This window comes from Dermacentor silvarum, chromosome 3, assembly GCF_013339745.2.
Source record: "Dermacentor silvarum isolate Dsil-2018 chromosome 3, BIME_Dsil_1.4, whole genome shotgun sequence".
In the NCBI taxonomy this organism is placed as follows: Eukaryota; Metazoa; Arthropoda; class Arachnida; order Ixodida; family Ixodidae; genus Dermacentor; species Dermacentor silvarum.
In genome coordinates, this window is record NC_051156.1 from 193,934,597 (window position 1) to 193,954,969 (window position 20,373).

The 20,373-nt window shown below is 47.0% G+C and overlaps 1 protein-coding gene across 6 annotated transcripts in view; it reads right to left on the minus strand.

Annotated features, from left to right (window-relative positions):
- Positions 1–4,535: 4,535 nt before the first annotated feature.
- The window catches only part of LOC119446390 (cationic amino acid transporter 4-like), a 135,583-nt gene continuing 119,745 nt past the window's right edge, over positions 4,536–20,373 (minus strand). For 5 of the 6 annotated variants that reach the window (XM_049664110.1, XM_037710811.2, XM_049664108.1 and 2 more), the window contains 5 exons: positions 15,445–16,389; positions 11,996–12,301; positions 9,496–9,843; positions 8,782–8,890; positions 4,536–6,782 (listed from right to left, as the gene is read on the minus strand). In XM_049664110.1, the coding sequence (XP_049520067.1) occupies positions 6,640–6,782; positions 8,782–8,890; positions 9,496–9,843; positions 11,996–12,301; positions 15,445–16,389 (1,851 nt within the window). In that variant the 3' untranslated portion in view covers positions 4,536–6,639. Of the gene's footprint in view, positions 6,783–8,781; positions 8,891–9,495; positions 9,844–11,995; positions 12,302–15,444; positions 16,390–17,794; positions 18,280–20,373 lie in introns of those variants that run through there. The other variant, XM_037710812.2, reaches the window with a different exon arrangement.

A 20,373-nucleotide genomic window follows, 5' to 3' on the forward strand; every position in this document is an offset into this window, starting at 1 on the left:
GTTTGTTCCCTCGAAACGTAGTCACGCTTCAATCGTTGCTCCCATAAACACCCTTGCTGATGTCGATGACAATTCGTTCTGAACCGCTTTTCGCCCGAAGATTCGCGACCTACGTGGATCGACCTTGGTAGATACGCTTGGGAATCGTGCTGTGAACAATCCTACGCAAAACTTACGTGTTTTTAGGAAAAGGTTAGAGGCGGTCTGCATCTTATTATTAGACATCAAGAAGCCGTACTCGCACGGCATGAATAATTCCCTGTGTATAGCTATGTATCAGTGCGTGCGATCTGCTGCGCCTTCATCTCCTCTCTTTCGTGTCTTTCTTTCCTCCTCTCCAAATGAGTGGTCGCGACGTCCTCTTCGATAAAAACTAGCTAATATGCTAATCTTTCAATTTTGTGGTGCTCCATATGTTTCCATGTAATAATAGTTTGGATAACAGTTTCGTGCAAAACACTGAGCCTGCGTAGATGACTTAAGCTACAGATGCACAGCGCAAATTCAGTCTCGTTTTGTTTTTGTTTGAAGTTATTGATGCTTTATTTTTTCTTCTCTCTGTTCAAAATCGAATGCACAAGCGGCATTTCCCAGACACTGCGCGTGTCGCGAGGTCCAAGGACAGTGTTCATCGCTGCAGTATTTCCGTGAAAGCATGCGCGAACCCCCTATATAGTCTATGTGTTATGATATGGCAATATGCACAGCTGGCTTGAGTCACTATAGCACGCAATAGCTATAAATATACCTGACAGAAGGAATAAGCACCTGTATCCTATATATCACGAACTATGCAGCCTCGAAAGCGAAGTGGTGTTTTTCTTAAACCGTGTTGACTGTTTTTGTGCGCACAAAGCGAGTGCAGATAAAGTGGCAATGAACACAGAGAGGCCACTGAATGCAGGAAATGTGACTTTCGTACATGACGTTCGAGAAACGTACGCGTACTCTAACGCGATGTGCAAACAAGGAGGCAGGTGTACGCCGAAAAATACAATTAGTATAATATTACTCGATTCTTTGGATGCTATATATACAAGCAACGATTCTTATTCCTTTAGTCACGCGGGACAGTTAGGAGCGCGTTCGAGCCCAATCGGTACCGAATTTCTCAATCACGGAATGGTGGTGTCCACCATTTCGACGCCTCAGCGACCGCTCCCAGCGAGTTACGGAAAGAGATCTCGAAGGCTATGCTATCGCTGACTTCACGCGCGTCATGGACGCCATGTTTCGAACACATCGCATTATGTGGCAGTCACTGACGTCGGTAATCTCTTTCAGAGCCCGTAGCACGCAAAGCGTACCCTTCGAGATTCGTTTCCTTACTTCGAGGGAGCCCTCGCTATATGGAGAGGGACGGGGTGCACTGTGGACACATTGCAGCAGCACCTCAGTTGTTGCTCCTTCAAACTACTAATTGAAAGTGACGGTACATTGAGTGAGTGCATTATCCAAGAACAGCGGAAAGCATTGTCGCAAGCAAGATGAGGACACAGAAGAGAACATGAACACACAGACACAGCATGCGTTTATGTTCTCACCTGTGTCCTTCATGCACTGCCCGGCTATTCCAAGATGATCGGGCATAGAAGCGATATATATCCAGGGATAAATAAAGGCTGGCCAACGTCTCGATAGGTGGACCTACCTTTGTCAAAGACCTAATAGATATTTAGATATCTAATAGATATCTAAATATCTATTATCTATTATCTAATATCTATTATCTAAATATCTATATCTAATAGATATAGATAATAGATATACGGACCTTGTAGATATAAAGGCCTAATATATATAAAGACAAATTTACCTAATATGCCTTTGATAAAGATAGGTCCACCTATCGAAACGTTCGCCAGCCATTCTGAGGCACTTTATCCCCGTTTATTTAACTTCTATGCCAAAGTGTGCTACGCCCTCTGTCGACCCCGTTCTTGATTTTGGCATTCCAAGATAGGATGCACCAACAAGCCCGCACTGTGGCACCAGCGATGAAGACTTCGAGGCTAATGAGCACCACGGTATATTTATGAATGAATGAACATTTATTTCCCTTTTTAAGAAAGGGAAGGGGCCGGGGGGAGAGAGGGAGGCCTGTGTGCTCCAGTCTTAGCACCTTCTGCTGCCAGACGTCCGCCTACCAGTCGTGGTAGGCCTCCGCTACCTCCTCGGCCCACCCCAGGACTCGGTCCTGAGGGGTGGGATCGGAGCTGCGCAGGGCAGTCTCCCACAGCTCCTCGCTACTAATTAATGGTTTGAGGTTGCGGGGAGGGGGGGGGGATATTTGATTGACCATTTCCACATGATATGGGAGAGATCTGCTGTCTGGACAGGGCAGAAGCGACACTTGGGTGCCGGGTATGTGTCGGGAAAGAATATATTTATATCTCGTCCAGTGGAGCGCCTCGTTCTCCGACATGCGGAATCTCTTGAAGAACAATAGGCAAAGGCTGTGTTAGCAGATGCTTGAAATGTTGGCAACTTCGTTCAATCTTAGATAAGGAGCACGTGCTTCTGTGGCCAGAGCACGATAAGCAGTTTATAAATTCGAATAAATGCTCCAATGGAACGAATAACTACTACATAGTTTGCGCGTGGCCTCCCGGACGCAGATTCTCACCGTCCTAGTACCTAAATATGGCGGCCTCGATGACGTCAGCGTAAACCATCTCGACAGTGGTCCGTGTAAGTGTGCCAGAAACGTGTCGGTTTCTTTTTTCTGTACTCATTTTGTCCGGGTTATTGTGGTGTTGCTGTCCACGTTTTACGAATTCTGTAGTCATCAGGGAATGCATGCATGAATTAAAACTTAATGTTCGAAGGTGCCGCTAGGTTCGGGAGCGCTCAATCCAAGACAGCTCCGCTGATGAACTTTTCCAGGCAGTTCTGGACGTAGCCTACCAGGTCGCATTGGTCGTGCTTCGTCTCAGCGAGAATGAGCCACTCGAGTGAAAAGGAGAATTGCAGGCTAGATGCAGGTGGAAGGGGGAACGGTAGGTGGATGGCATAACTGTAGCATGCGGTGTTGGTGTGGGTACCTTTGCAAAATGGGCCACAGGGCTAGGCTCACTGGCGGGTGGGACGTGGCAGTGTATAAATTTGTGCCCTCCGCAAGAGCATGGCGTCTTCTCCGATTAAGGTGGGCAATTAGCTTGACGAAGTGGGCAGCTTGCCGTTGCGGGATGACGCTGCGTTTTAACTGGTTCAACAGAAGTAGCAAAATTTCGTTTTGTTCTTGCAGTTTAATGTTTCGATATAGTAGGTGAAAGGGAACACCTTGATGAAGACGTGTTTTGTCGCCACTCTTAGGTTGTTTCACGATTTCTTCCTTGAGTAAAGAAAGATAGGCAAAAATGTCCTCTATACAATGGGAGAAAGCGCGGCAGCTTTACAATAGGTGGCGGTATCGGCCAAACGCTTTGAAGTCTCGCTAGGCATTTATCTGGTATACATCGTTAGTACGTATAGCGGTGTTGTGAACGTCTTTATTCAAATACTGGTCTCAGGGGCTGCATCTCCGCTCCCTATTCAGATGAATGCGAGTTACAGTACTGAGAGCACAAGGACACAAGGAGAATTTTGGCATTTAAGGGAAAAAGTTCAATTTTAGAGACCGTATGAAGCAGCATTTTGATTTAGGGCCTGTAATTTTTCACAGAAACTGATGGAAATCGCTAAATTAAAAATATAAAGGTAGGACATTTACAAATCAGTAGCTTTGCACCAAGAACATATATCTCAGTTCCGTAAACTGAATTTATGAGAACGTCTCAGGTAGACGAATCTTATATATGAATGAACAGCTCATGTGTGAATTTGTTTCAATGTTTACAGCGGGTTTGCAAAAGCCTTACTGATAATTTAGCGCCGCAATGCAGAGAGGTGTATAATACATCAATTTTGTCCGCTTTAGATGTACTCGTATAATTAGGCGCAGTTTACAAAATTGTGACATTGTTTTTCATTGCTAATATTAGAGTTGTTAACTTGTTGGTTTCGTTTTTTATTTGTAATTATTTTGTAACATCGACGCCCCAATTAATGTATCTGCTTCCTACAGCCCCTAGACTTTTTCTTTGAAATGCAGCAAGCCCTCTTCCAATTCTGTGCAGTGGTTGCCGAGAAAAATCATTTCCGAGTTCCCATGTTTTCAGATAGGAGGCCTCGAACTAAACCTTCCTCTTAACACCGCTGCGCTTTAGCACAACGCTGATAATTGCTAACTGAAACATCAATGCATTGGCACACGGAATGTCAGAATGTGTTTCTTCAAAAAAAAATGTGGGGGGGGGGGGGGGGGGCATGATTTTTGCTCGATGGATTATTATTGTTATTAAAGAAGGACCGGAGAAAATAAACCACTCGCCTACCGCCACACTGTCGATATAAGGCTGCTCTCACTATAAGGCTGAGAAATCCATTAAATTGGCACTCTGCGCTTAGATATACCCTTGGCAGGGCGCCTACAGTGAAACAACGAGATTGAGCAAAAGCATTTGACCGAATGAGACAAAATAGTTGACAGCAGCTTTCTTTTACCAAGCAATTCCTTTATTACCTGCAAACACTTGGTGTAGCTCACGCTTGTTCGTTTGTTGTTGTCAAACGAAAACGCTCATGGAAGCGTACACGTTGACATAGAAAAGAAAAAAAAAGTACAGAAACACGCAATAGCACTTTTAGACGCCATGTAAGACCAACAATCGTTTCCTTTTGGTTTGTTTCAGTAGCAAACAGCACCGAACAGTTGTTCTGGAAGAAAAATTGATTTCGGAAAAAGGAATCTGGGATTGGCAAACGCTTAATCCCACGTTTACCATTGCTTGAGGTGCAAGTCAGGCTGGCACATACGTTAAAACTTGTAGATGCAGAAAACATAAAAACTCGAATGCCGTGTAGCGCCCCTCTAAGAGCGTGCCTCGAAAGTTATGTACACATATAGTACACATATGTATATATATGTGCATGACAGGACTGATGCACTATTTAAACAAAACGTAAATGTACTTTTCTTTATGTACATATCTATACCCTTCGTACCGGCATAAATATCACCAAATGCTGCTTATAAGTATTAACAACAATAAAGAAAAACGCTACTACGTGGAAGCATCCATATTTAAACTTCAACCTGGTAAACTGACTTTATGGTTTCCCAGCGTTATCCATACTTCTTGCGATGGTCATTCGATGGTTTCTCTCTAACCATAAGCCATACAAATGTGTTTGAAACGTTTTACGAATGTGTTAAAACAAGAACGTTAAAAGTAAAGTATCCAAGAACGGCCCTGTAAGAAAGCTAAGAGGTATAAATAGTTATGTCTGCAATGTATTTACAGTGCATATCGGAGTAACAACGAAATATATTATTTAAAAGAAAAAGAGCCATCTATATCTACGCGAAGACAAAACTGGTACAAAAAAAAAACAAGCAAACAATTCACAAAAGAAGTAGACCTCGATTCAGGTACAAATATTTTACATCTATATTTTCATTAAGCAATGGTATTTCTATCGCCACGTTTTAAACGCTAGGACCGAAAATTTATTTTCCTGCTCCGGAATTCAAATTATAATAGAACAATCAAGCGAACGTTTCCAGATAAAAATGGCACCTCCCGAAGAATTAAAAAGGTTACACCACGAAAGCGCATACATAAAAAGCAACAGATCCATGGTACTTCCACTATTCAGTGATTAGCAGTAGGCGTGAAATAGGTGGCTCAAGATCACCCGTGCTCTGTACATATAATTTGATCTTCCGGCTCGCCATGACATCGTCTGCAGCAAAGAATCGCTGCAAATAAAAAAAAAACGAAATTGTACAACTAAATGCACATCAAGTAAGAACCTGTACAACATCTTCCATTCCCGTGTGTCACACGTAGCAAGTTGAAGACTGGCTTGAAACTTTTGTTTAAGTTCAGCAACAGAAGCAGTTCTGCTTTGGTCAACACTTCTCGTTCCGTTTGACGTGTGGGGGCGGGGGAACTGAACAGAAAAACAAAACAGAGAGAGATAATGCGTGAAGGTTTCGGTGAAAGTTGTGGTGGTTCCAGTGGCAAAGTCAGCTGCCTTCGTCGACGACACGAGATCTTCTTCCGTCAGTGCACTGACCAGCAATTACGGGTTCTATCCACCGGATAAAAAGTGGATGCGTCTGGTTGTACCCAAGGACAATCGTGTCAGAAAACCCCCCCCCATCATTTTCCCCAACAGCACAAAATCACGGGCCAGATGCGGCCGTTCGAAACTGTCCGGACAAAACTTGGTGAGGAGTCTATGTACAGATGAAAGTCGATCCACAATCGGTTGGAACAATCGTGTCTCGACAACACGTGAGACGGCGCGAGGTTCCTTCCATTCATTGCTGTCGATGTCGCTTTTGCTCCTGGCACGATTGCAACGACGTCAGGCACCTCGCGTTCACTCGTTCGGCGCACGCGCAAGTATACAACAAGGTCATCATCACCCGTCTGCCCGTTCCGGAAGCCGTTCGCACCGTAAAGATGGCTTCCTTGGTTTTGGTGTTGATCGCCGTGTTCGTCGCAAATTGGCCCGCTCGCAGCGTCACCAGTATCCACCAGTGCCACGTCGGAAGAGCGGGGCCGAACGAGCCCACCTTCTCTGTCCTCAGAGATGGCTGTTGCCCGAAGACGTCTGCTGCTGAGGCTTTCCGTTGGTTGCTGAACCATCGGCGGTATGGTTGTAACACTGCTCCTGCGGCTTATTGAGCTTGCTGTGCTGGGTGCCGTAGACGAAGTAACCCGTGAGCCCTGCGAAACGAAACGCAGATGCAAGTTGAGGTACCAACAATGTAGTAAAACGTTCGAAGGAAGTCTGTGTAGTCAGATACAAATAGGAACTGTCAGTGACGAAGTCTTAGTAGAACGGCTGACATTTTGGTATACCTGCTCAGAAAGTCAAAATTGGTCATATAAAACTTTCTTGTTAACGAATTACCCCGTAAGTTTTTCCGTAATATCATCCGTTCCATCAAAACAGATGGTGCGAGCAAGTTACAGGTTGCGCGTTACTTCTGCGCACACAAAATGGCTTCTGGATGGAGGCTGCCATGACAATGTTCCGCGATTCCTTCGCGGAGTGCTGCTACGCACCTCTCCACAACGCACGCGTTAGACTTGGGCTTTCTCGTGGTTGTGCATATATTGGTGCGAGGACATGACATGATGATAATCAGGCTCTCAATTCAGCCCCTTTGATGGCATAAAAATAATCAGTCAAGTGAATATAGTGCCTTACAAGTTCTTTTTTTCTTTCAGGCTGTAGCTTCCGACAGTGCATTTAAGGTGGGCGAGAATTCATACAACATTGACAGTCATGAATATTCTGTGTTTGCACAGACGTGTTTATGATAGTATATCTTCGAAGAATATTTGATAAGAAATGTTTGCAGGGATGTGCGTTTATTCGTATCTATACAAAGATAAAAGAGCGCGTGACTGCAGTGTACACGAACGTAGAGTTTTTGGTGTCACATTTGTGTGATAGCTGACTTTGTTTATTGACATAACATAAATAGATGTTGGCGCACAAATACGGCGCTGGCTGCTTCTTGTCCCGCAATGTAGAAGAGAAGTTACACTTATAATAGAAAGAAAATGATTAACTAGCGAACTTGAGCACGGATCTCCAAATGAAACTCATACGGGTTTGTGAGAAAGAAAGCTACGAGTTGAAAAAAAAAATTCGCCCTGGTTAGGGGATTAAACCCGGGGGCCAACGCCTTTCCGAGTAGTTGTTCTACCATCTGAACTAACCAGTAGGCTAGCATGTCACCGAGTGAGGCCAAATAATCAACAACTCGAAGCACAGGCAAACTGAATATGGACCGCGAAAGCCCGAAAGTTGGAAGAAGTTTCAAGAAAGGAAAACGCTGATGAAGGAAAATAACTGAAGGGAAAAGCTTCAGACTACAGTTTGGTGGATGTCAATTTTTCCCTGTCATGAATTTTCCTGCACCTTGTTGGCCTGCGATAAACGTAGTCATGCGAAAGCATTATATGCTCCATTTCGCGAAAATCCCGCAGCGGCGTGACCAAAACATGGTACCAAAAATGGCCGGCGGCGCAAAGAGTAAAAGCAAGTCAAGAAATGTGCTTGGAGTGACGTCAAATTTCTCAGTGTCTTACACAACCCGGCATCGTGTCTTCCCTATATGCAAAAGCTAACCCAGCACTTTTTATGATGCGCGGGCCACCATTGTCATCGTCTTCCATCACATGCTAACGATCCTCCAATACGAAATGGCACCGCTGCGCCCCGCGTATCCGTTTCTGTCGCAGGAAACAACGTCAACACTCTCGACGCCAAATCATGAGTGCATAAAATGAGGTGTGCCACCGCAATCATGTCTCAAAAAGAACGCCGCACAAGTTTACAACGTGCACGATTACATGCGGACGAATACCTAAGCGAAAGCATTTGACCAAAGCGACTACAACGCTTTCACATTCCCACACGTAAGCAGTCTTAAGTGTCCCTGTCGAATGTACTTGCCCATATTCAGTTACTCATACAGTTTTTGGCACTGATGTCTTGTTTGCGCACTGGCCAGTGACATTTGTTAAAAGTTGAAATAATATCTTGGATTCTTTTTTCTGTAGAATCAGATCACATTTATGCATATGTTGTTATATGTTATGCATGATGTTAGAGGAGACAGATAGCCAGCAGCACCTACTAGAGATAGCATTTTCTTTGGAACACCTTCTATATAAAAAAAAAACATAGAATAACGTTCGCTTGGCTCACCTATTGCTACCCATACAAGAAGACGTAGCCAGGTCAGTCCGTGCAGGGTTGTCAGTAAAATGGTGTTGACCACGATGCTCAGAATGGGGAGGAAGGGCACAAATGGCATCTGCGCGAAGGAACAGAACATAATGACTGTCAGCTTCCCACACGTGCCAAGAAAGTAACCAGAACTGGTCACCAGCACTACCATACATAATTGAAAGAGCTAGACTATAACAGCATGAATAGTTTGGCGAGTTGGCTTGGTTTGACATTTGGCTTGGCTTAGTTTTCTTGCAACGAGCCCCGCGTAACAAAATGATACGGGATTTTCATTTTCGGCACCACCTATTTCACTCGAAAGGGTGTCTGCTTTTTCCTTCAGCTTTTCGAAGCCTACGTCATTATCTATACCTGTGCAAAGAGTAAAGATAGGCGCTTCATTTCGTCGGCAGAAAAGCACGTGCCACGAACGGCAGAATGACCTCCGTCTCAGTTGTATCCGATGGCTCGTGGTGCATCGATCACACGCACAAGGACGGCATTAGCGCAAATGTCCTTTCTAGGGTGCCTCGACGTCCTTATCGCCCGCCGCCTCGTAGTGGCGGACGAGGATGACATAGAGGCACCCTAGTCCTTTCTTCGAGTCCCTGTACCGGCGCTGGCTGCAACACTCGCCGTGCCAACGGCAGCGGTCGATGAACGTAACGCGGGCTTAATTAATCAACCCACCTTGTACCGCTGGATGGTGACGACCTGCTCGTGGATGGAGATGAGGAAGCACAGGGCCAGCAGGACAAGTATGAGCACGACGAGCACGAGCACCGCCCACCAGACTCCGGCGGAGATCTCGGCCCACAGGCTCTGGGCGTAGAAGCCCAGCACCAGCGTCACCACCACGATGCCGCACACGCTGAGTGAGATGATCAAGTCCGTGGTCACGCCGCCCAGCACGGAGGACATGAACTGGAACCGCGGCAGAAGCCGGTTGTAGGCGTTGCTGGACGTGGCGCAAGTCGGGCTGCCCGAGGAACCGTTTGCCGGCGGCTTCTCGGTGAGTGATCCCATCTCCAAGACCTCCTGCGTGGTTGGTACACAAGAAGAAACAAGGGTCAGTTAAGTCCTTTGCGATAAGTGTGAGTCTTTATTTGCAGTAGCTGCTAGTCTCAGTGGGAGTCTGTTGCAGGATTGGGGACTGAATAAATGGTTACATACAGTGATGATGAACTTGCATATGTACGTACGCACGGTAGTGAATATCACATTAAGTCAACAGTTACCAAAGAAGAAAAAGAGAAATGATAAGCAAAACAAGAAGTACAGTGCACACCTGTAGCGTAAAAATTATGATAGTAAAATAAAAACAAGTTGCTGCATACATTTCGTTTGTACTGAGTAAATAAACTCCGGGAGCTTTTTTGAAAAAGCGTCAACATAGATGTGGTCTACAAGCTCTTGTCACAACTTAGTAATTCCACTCTCGCACTTCGAAGGAAAAAAAATTACGAAACGTGTTAGTGTGGAATCTGTAATATTCCTGTACTAGATGTATAGTATATAGCGACGTATGCACTGCTTTTTTGTTGTTCCTATTTTGGGTTGTGTTTAAACTCAGCAACGTCTTTAGACCTTCCATCCACGTTTGTCGCGCAGGACTCCTTCACTAAAGGCTAAAAATTCTAAATTATCTGTGTATTCGTGTGCTGGCGGGGATACGTCTTGGCTATTCACTGAAATTCACGTTTCGGTAACCATATTTTTTTTCTCTCAGTTTATTAACTTATTAACTTCCATCTGTAGAAAAGCGGCGAGAGGATCATCCTTGATGTGACGGCAGAAGCTTGAAAATTTGCAAGAAAAACGGCAGGTGGTCAAATTTTTGGGTTACTTCCGTCATGTCTGTTCACCGATTAACCAAGGAAAGAACTCTGCTCGCCTACACATTTCCTGCCTGAATTTTTCCACAGCAGCGCCTTTTTAGGAGAACAGAGAACGACAGAAGCATGTCTTAGAATTGTAGGGCACGTTGCCGTGCTAGTTGGTTTGGGGACATGGAGCAGCGCAACACCCAAGAATGGGTCTCTTACCCCTCCTGTTTGAAGGTTCCACTTAACTTTCAACTTCCCCCAAATCAATCCACCACAAGGTCACCTATGTGTACCTTACGAGGACTATCTAATATTTTCTGTATGAGATTGGGGTAAAAGATTAATCCAACGTACTTACAATAGAGATCGAATAGGCGCATGCCCTGATTATGCTTGCAAGGGAAAAGGATGTACGAAATATTTAGACACGGCGCGGTGTGGGTGAGTGCGAGTAAAATGAGTGACAGCAGCGGATGGCGGCTGCCTGCAACGACGCGACACTGAAGCTGGGAGACGACGAGCCTCATACGCTCTATTTTTTTTTTCGCCAGTGGTAATCAGACAAGAGCACGTATACAAACTATAAACAGCAAGGTTCTTGCACAATATACCCCACCTGCATTAACTTGCTTCTTCGTGACAACGTCCTGCGAAGATGTACACCAAAGATACGTGAAGAAGTCATCTTTTTGCTGCGGCCACATAGCTCACGACATGTCTGTTGTTTCTACCGTCAGGTAGAAATTGTAGAGATATTTTGAAACAGAAACCTATAACTGTCGCCGGGCGCGTCCCTGACGCACAGAGCAAAGAGGGCATTACTGCAGCACCTCAAGTCTACGTGCCTTTGCTACCCTTTATAAACTGCACATGGTCAGATGTGCGTGCAACTGGTGATCTTTGTCTCCCCTAGTTTTTGTCGCTTTGCGCCTTTATCCCCTTCGCTCAGTGCAGGGTAGCAAACCAGCCGTTCGTCAGGTTAACCTCCCTGCCTTTCGTTCCTCTCTTCTTTGTGCGAAAAAAAAAACGAAGAAAATTTTGAAAATGATCTAGTCATTTGAAAAGTTTGCCCCGCGAATCTGCGCCAGGGCTGTGGGAGACGTCTAACAAGGATAGCCATATTAATCTGCGCCGCCAATTTATGCCTCCCTTGACATCATACTTGCTACCACTCGAACATTATTTGATGCACACGGTCGTCGCTTGTGCGTTCCGATCACGTAGTGATGTTATCGGGTGGCGCTAAGAAACGGGACCGGCGCGTAGACCTAAGTCACTCGATGGCTACTGCACCATCGGGGTGCGCGAGGTCGCTACTCAACGCAAGGCGGAAGCGTAACACGAGCAAGGCTTGGGGCGCGCACCTTCTTGGCCGGCTGCCTGTACCGGAAGATGATGATGCCGCCGCTGACGACGAGGTAGGCGAACAGCGTCCCGATGGACATCATCTCCACCAGGGTCTCGATGTCCAGGATGACCGCGAGCAGGGCGGCCAGCGCCGAGAACACGTACATGGCGACGAGCGGGATCTTGGTGCGCTTGTTGACCGTGCCGAACATGTGCATGATGAGGCCATCGTCAGCCATGGCGTACGCTATCCTGGTGAGCGCGTACAGCGTGCCGATGAGCACCGTCGACATCCCGCACAGTGCACCGATGATGACGACGATCTGCGGAACCCGTTCAATATGAACAAACATTAATCAAAGTGGTGAGGAAGTGGTGACAGGAATAAAGCAGTCGCTCAGGAAAAAAATACATAGGCAGCTTGTTGTCAACGTTCAAGCTCGCGCTTGGCCGCCTGCAAGAAACGTGGAACAACGCAGGTCACCGGTGTAGTGGCATAAATAGAGATATATAGACTACGTTTCAAACTCTGTTATATGTCTGGACTCCGCAGTGGCTAGTGTCGTTGGAAAGCTTTACTGAAATCCAGAAAAATTAAATAAATTAGATTGTTATTTTCTATAGAAGAAACAAAAGTGTGCATGACCGGGACTAGTTGTGGTACTGTAGAATATCCCTTTCTGAAACAATGTTGAGAGTTGGTTAAAATTTTGTTCTCTTCAAGAAATTCATTCAGAGCTTTCGCAATAATATGCTAAATAAGTTTACCGTAAGTTGACGTTAGTGAGATGGGACGGTAGTTTTCTAAAAGTAGTCGGTCGCCTTTCCTAAAGTCACCTTTTTTATGATCTAAACATTAAATTTTCAATGTGGAAACATTGAAGAAGCCACATAAATAATGCAAGACGAAGAATGGTTAATCGACCAAAACTTTTTTTTCTACAAGCAGTGAAACTTGCACGTTCGAGAGCAATTCCTCGGTAAGTCATCCACGCAAACGGCAACGGTATGTATAGTGACAATGTGATGGACTTCAGGTAATCACGGACAAATTCAACTGTTCTTTTCGTGCTTCCCCGGCAGCTTTCACTCACGGTTGTCACGTAAATTTCAGCACTAATGGCTGCTCTCGCAGTGAGACACGTCACCAGTAAGCTGTGCCAGATTTGATAACACCGCAAATGTCGACCTCAATTAACAAAGGGGACGACAAAACAGTTCGCTTAGTGACGACTAAAGAGGACGACAGTATTAAAAAAAAAAGTGAGCTCATTTGCTGATAGTGTACTAACGCAGCTGTGTATGAAGCGAAGGGAATTGCAGCCGTGCCACGGATTCAAAACGGACGCAATTAACAACAATGCGACACTTTTTAAGCAATGCTTCCTGGCTAGAGTGATGACCAACTAGCTGAAAATGCGTCGGACCACGCATCTCCTAGCGATTCTTAAACAGAAAGCCTCGAAACAGCTTTCTTTATTGTGTTATTTGGTTACGAAAGCTTCATTCATTCATTCATTCATTCATTCATTCATTCATTCATTCATTCATTCATTCATTCATTCATTCATTCATTCATTCATTCATACCTTGTATGGTCAGAAATTGACAGAAATAATATAGCGAACTGGATCGCTATGTGGTGCTCATTGCCAAACGGTAGAATTCACTACTTAACGGACTTGAATGAACTAGATACAAAACGCGAAACGGGTGTTTTAGTAAATTTATGTGGAGAAATAGTGTATCAGAAGAAACCATCTACCTCATAATATGAAGAAAACACGAGAAAGTGCAAATCGCGGAAAGTCAATCTTACACTGCGGCTTTTAACATAAAAGTCAATGATAAAATTTTGATACAATTGAGGCGAGTCGGTTCTTTATTTAGTGGTTTCCGAGATAAACAAAATTATATAAGCTGATTTACTATGCTGAGAGGAGCTCCATACGTGTTTCTTTCATTTTTTTCTTCTTTAAGAATCGTCGTTACGAAGGAAGCGTCCATAAAAAATGCTCCACCTCCACGCAAAGCCAGAACCGACAGAACAAAACAAAAGCTCAGCAGGAGTTGGGGGAACGTGAAGCCCGTCGCTAGCTTAGTAAGAAGCTGCCGGCTACGTATATTTTGATTGCTATCATAGTGAACTCCAAGCGTATAGGAACTGCCCGGTTACAATAAACCGAGGCTCCATGCAGTCAAAAACAAAAGTGCGTGAAAATAACTCCTCGAATTCAAACCTTCTCTGCAGCGGCGCGGAAAATTCCGTCACTCACGCGTTCGCGTCATCTGCGGGCACCGCTTATTGGAAACACTGCGGCATGTCCTTGGAAGTCAGTAAAAACAAGGTTTTTTTCTTCCGCGAATTGTGCGTGATCAACAATGCGCGGACGCATTCTTCGAGAGATTGATAACGCGGACGGCTGCTTCTACGTGCTATTGAAGCGCTCGCACATTCCGACCGGGCAACTTAACGTTCTCTTTTCATTTCTCTTGCCTGAAAAACAAGCGGCTTTTTTTTTTCTCTTGTAACGTACTAGTTAACCATTTTCTTAATTAGTGGAGTAGTGTGGAAAGGTGGGAAGTAAATGCGATACATAAGGAAAAAGAAAGAAAACTGAAGCACCATTGAATATTTCAATCGCAGTGCTTACACTACGAAGCTCTGGCGCATGCCTTACGTGGCTGAACATTGGATTCCTGTTCTAACTGAAATTGAACTGGAGCAGTCGAGAGAATGTCCTTTCAATCATCTTGCCCGTGTTACAAATATCCAATCATAGCCATTACTGCAGCATCAACTTGGCTCTTAGACGTGCATGCTTAAAAACGTTCCGGTTAGTGCTAAAACATATTAGCGCACCTGATTGCCAATAGTTCGCTTAAATAAATTCAAAATCCTTTTTAGGACACCTCCTCAATGGCATCTCTACTTCTTTAAGCATCCGATTTGTCGTCTAACACGCCATTCTGTTATTTCAAATTGAAAACACTTCCATTTCCTCATTGCCTCATCTAGGAATGAGAGCGGTAGTCTTAATGGAGTGCTGAAGGCTATTTTTTTACTTTTAATTTTTTGTTGTTAAATGATAGCTCGGGACTTCTAAACCGCACAACACATACTGGCAACTAGACAAGCCTCAGAGCGCCCTTAATAATTTCATAGCTGTTAAACTGCCGGTTTCGCTTTTGTTTCTACTGTGCCGCGACGTTATGTCACGCACGGAAGGTGATCACGTAAGAGCAGGACATTGCGAGGTTTTTTTGAGAGTCGCTCCGGTTCGCTCGTTCGCCTGGTACTCTCCTAGATCGGCTCATAAAAAAAAAAGAATTCGCGCATTTTACAACGTATTTGAATAGTGAAATCGCCGTTCGGCCCCGAGCTGAAACTTCACTTTCATCAAAATAAACGCGTCGATCATAATCATCATAATAATCATCATCATCCACAAAGCATGAGGCTCACCTTAGCCCAGATTGCTCCCTTGTCTTCCAAAGCGTCCGGTAGACCCGAGTCCGGCACGATGTCCTGGTAGTTTACCATGAGCGTGAGCACCGCGGAAACGGCCACGTAGAGAACGGTGACCACGGTCATCGAGATGAACGTGGCGATGGGCAAAGAGCGCTGCGGGTTCTTCGCCTCCTCTCCCGAAGCGGCGATGGCGTCGAAGCCGACGTAGGCGAAGAAGCACGCCGCCGACGCGGCCAGGATGCCGTGGACCCCGTAGGGCATGAACCCTCCGGTCTCCGGGTTGGTCCAGTTGTCGAAGTCGGCGTAGTAGCCGCCCACGCCGATGATGATGAAGAGGACGAAGATGTTGACGCAGCAGAGGATGTTGTTGAGCCACGAGGTGGCCTGCACGCCGACGGACATGAACGCCACGTACACCACGATGATGCCCAGCGCCAGGAAGTCCGGGTACGGGGAGAGGTACGGGCCGGGGAGCTCGCCCGTCGTGTTCATGATGGCGCTTTTGATGGCGCCGTGCGTGAGGGAGTCGATGTACGCGCTGCAGGCCCGAGCCACGGCCGAGATTCCGATGACGTTCTCGAGCACCACGTTCCAGCCGACGAAGAAGGCCCAGAACTCGCCGACGCTAAAGTACGAGTACGAGTAGGCCGAGCCGGCCCGAGGGAACCGCACGCCGAACTCGGCGTACGCGAGCGCGGCGAGCAGGGACGCGATGCCGGCCACGATGTAGGAGACGATGAGCGCCGGTCCCGCGATGTTCTTGGCCACCGAAGGGGTGAGCACGTAGATGCCGGAGCCCATCATGTGGCCGATGCCCAGGAGCGTGATGTCGAAGGTGGTCAGACATCGCTTCAGGGACGTCTGCATGTGGTCCGCGCCGGGCTCCTTTGTCCGGCGCAGCTTGTGCAGGAATGTCGAGAGCATCTTGCCGGCGCCTCCCTGCGCAAACGGGAAACAGATAGCTTCTGGTTAGGGAGCGAGAGAGAAAGATGCAAGTCTGGCAGTGCAATACGGTAACGACGCTTCGTAAAGTTGGCGGAATTCTCAGAAGTCGCATCTGGGCCATCTATGTTACGAACGAAGCACGCGGCCTGCCACGAGAAGACAAACGATCAGGCCGAATTCACAAAGGTTTTTGTTCTTAAGAGCTGTCCAAGATCACGATCACCTAGCATCGGTGTTTACGAACAGTTTCTACTTTTGCACGACGACTGTCACGAGGATATTTTTGTTCAACGTGACTCACAATGCTACCCTTACCATCTTTCATCCACACAGGACGGCATACGCCAGGAAAAGTGGCGTCGCACTGATGATTACACGTTCATTGCTATTCAAACGTAATTTTCAATCACCGCCTCACCTAAGCATGGTTCGCCTGGGGTTGGGTAGTCCTGAGCAACACCACAGAAGTATCAATACACCAAACGCTTAAAGAAACAAAGAACCCCATTGTATGAAAATTACAAACGAGTTTATTCATCACGTACTGCACACCTGCTGCATTCCCTTCCATTTATGTGGTACTTTCTCGCCTTTCTCCTCAGTTCGCCGATACTTGTGCTTAGCACGACGTCAGAGTAGCTGTCGAAATACAACACGCAGGAATCTTCGTTTCTCCTAAAGGTTTACTTCAATTCAATCATTCGCCGACTGCCCACGTCGAGCTGGATAACGGGCAACCGGAAACATACCGCGTCTTGTTTACGGGCTGGGAAGGGTTTCCGCTGTCTCGCTGTCAACATCTTGCATGCCAGCCCACTATACGATCCACGACGATGCAGACGAAGGACCAACGAGTGGACAGCGAACAGTCGTAAACACGCCAGAGGCTTTTGACGACCGCTGCCGATGTGTCAAGGGGGCAATGAAAGCGTCGTTGCGGAATGCGCGTGTCCCGGCCTGGCCCACAAACACGCGACGTCCTGAAGTTAAACTTCCATATCGGCCGCCATCCCAGACACTGGGTCACGCCGCGCAGGAGGAAACAACGCTCCCAGCGTGTGTGTGTGTACGTACGTGAATGGTGATTGACACATGCGCGCGTTACATCCGTAAGAAAGAATGTATCCGTAAACAGAAATGCACGTTTCAGAGTTAGCGGCGAACTTCGCACAGTTTCGCAGTACATCAACTTGTGTATAATAGTGCAACTAATATTAGACGCGCTAGGCATAGCAAAATATGAAAGTAGGATGTTTAAAGATGCGCTGCACCATTGCAATCACACGTAATATTGGTCACAAAATGAACCATCGTATTGGATTTTCATCTTGGCGCTCAACACGTGGCAGAGCGTCTGAAACGAGAAGTGCGTTCAGCTATACAAAAAGAATAGACTCACCTTCATTTTGGAATTTCGCACCGGCTGTTCGTAAGTCTATTCAGAATTCCACGCACAAACAAAAGAAAAGTGAGCCCCGTAGGAATACGACCAGGCTGAAACGGCGGTTCGTCGCTGTACGCCACCTGCCTTTTCCCTGGCCTTCAGTCGCTTCAACTGAAACTCAAGAATGGGACGAGTCAAATATCGGGGCAGGATGGCTTGAAATGAAACCCGTAAGATCGCGAGATGCTCCGTCTTTACCGAGCCATGAGCCGCGAACGAGTGAGTGATCCGCGCCGACGAACGCGAGGAGTGCGAACCGCGGCAGATTCAGAGAACGCGCCGCTTCGTATAGAGGCGCGCCTCCCTCGCAGCGGGGGAAGGGAAGCAGGCCGCTCATTGGTCGATTCATCTTCTCATGTACACTCGCTGAGCTCTCTTGCGCACCGTTGCGAGAGCGCAACTATGCACTGAAAGTGAAGCGTGGAGGGGAAGAGTATACACATCGTCGGTGTCGTCGCCGCCGTTGCTAGAAAACGATCCTTTCTGTCACCACCGCCGTGCAGAAAGGATTCCTAACTCCTATTCAACTGCCTCTCCCCCTCCTCCCCCCCCCTTCCCACCCGATGCGCATACTTGAGTTATCAACCCATCTACGTTGGAATACTCCTACATCGCTTCCCTCGACTATCTGCAACCTTAACCCGTAACTTCCACCGTCTAGACGGCCATTATTCGATTAGCAAATTTCCCCTCACCCATTCCTGAATTTTCATCCATACTCTCCCCAGCATGGGGTAGCAAACCGGATCTGCCCCTCTGGTTAATCACCCTGTTTTTCCCCCTCTGTCTCTCTCTAAATCCATATCCACTGCTGCATCGTCTAAGAGTAGGTCCGCCTCTCCGCCTAAAGTTATTTTGATGAGTGATGACTATAGTGCATTGCTCAGGTTAGCAATCCCACTCATAATTGAGCATATTCATTCTGGCTGCGTCCGAATCTTCAACTGCCGCATACATTAAGTCGTCGGCAGGCATAAGCTTCGTTCACTCAGCTTTTCGTGTCGCTGAAAAGCGTATTCCTTATATATGTAACGCCGTTCCGTTCATAATTTCGGTTGCAGCGTCCACAGCGTCCCCCTTCCCCCGGCTATTTCTGCACACAACTTCAGTGCCCGATTTCCTTGAGCCATGTCTCTCTCGTTACCCATTCCATTCCCACCATGCCTATAAACCCGCCATTTCAGGTTCTTCCATACCTATATGGTGCAGCGCCCACGGCACAGGACCCAGCACCCAACTATCTGCTACACTGGAACCGCGTAACTTTGATTGGCCATTCCTCAGTCACCATATCCCTTCCTATTCAACCTAACACGCCACGTGAGGCTCATCCATATCCGCGGTGCAGTGTGCAAGGTTCACAAAACTGCGCACATTTTTTCTTTCTTTTTTTACGGCATGCACTGAACCGCGGCCACGGCGGCGTCTTTTGTGTAGACGCCACAGGGCGCCAACACTCTCCCCCCCTTGCCCTGCTGCTAAAGCAATACGGTCCACACGGTTGCCCATAGTCGAGCGATGTAATCACGAGAGCGCACGCTGAGCACAAACAGCATGTCGCTTGGCGGCGCAGCCAACCGATGGCGAGGAAGAGACGCGGAGCTGGCGACGTACGTCGCAAAGAAGGAGCAGGTGTCACTCTCGGGGTCGATCCAACATGACAATGTACCGACTCGTCTGTAGTAGGGCTTACGCCTCGATCGCCGGATGGTTGGGGGGGTGTCTATAACCACCCGCGGCGAGGCGATGATGGGAGGAAAGGCGACGAGTGTATTGGCTCCTCGACGTGAAGGACACGCTCTGGCGCTCGGAACGGAGCCAGGGCAGGAAGTGGGCCGCCCGCGGCTTTTGCGCGAGCACGCGTCGATCGCGGCGACGAAGAGGAAGGGAGCTGGCGTAACGGCGACGAAGGAAGCGACCGCCGACGGAGTGTATCGTGGAAAATGCGATAAGAGAGCAAAGCAGGCAGCGTGCTGCAGAGCGATATTTCGCTGCGCAGGAATCACCTTTTTTTTTCATCGAACCTGTTTTCAACGAGCACGATCAAACGTTTTATGGTAGAGTGTCCCTAGCATTAACGGGTTACTGAAGCGATAAAGTTAAATCAGCACTGACTGTTCAGGTGTTTGAAACATCTATTTGCATTTCATCAGTGGAAAACAGGAGGGGGGGGGGGGGGGGGGGGGGATTATTAGTGGAGGAAGATCGTGGCAAAAATTCTCCGTTCAGAGTTTGCAACAATCGATGATCCATGACGTCAGTCTCTGTTGAAGAAAAGGCGAGCTTTTTAAGCTTTGTGCAACACCAGAACTGTGGTTTATTTGCAACTTAGCTAAAGCAGAAGGTGCAACCTCACACAAGCAGGCCATCGCGATCGCCTTGTTAGACGTTTCGATCGCTGGTGCTGTTGATAGACGTTGCTCAATCAAGCAGGCTATAGGTGACTATTTGTCGCCGCCCCGTTTCAAAGGGGATGCCAATAAATCATCATCGTCATCATCATCAGCTTAACCGCGGCCCTTATTTCTGGACTC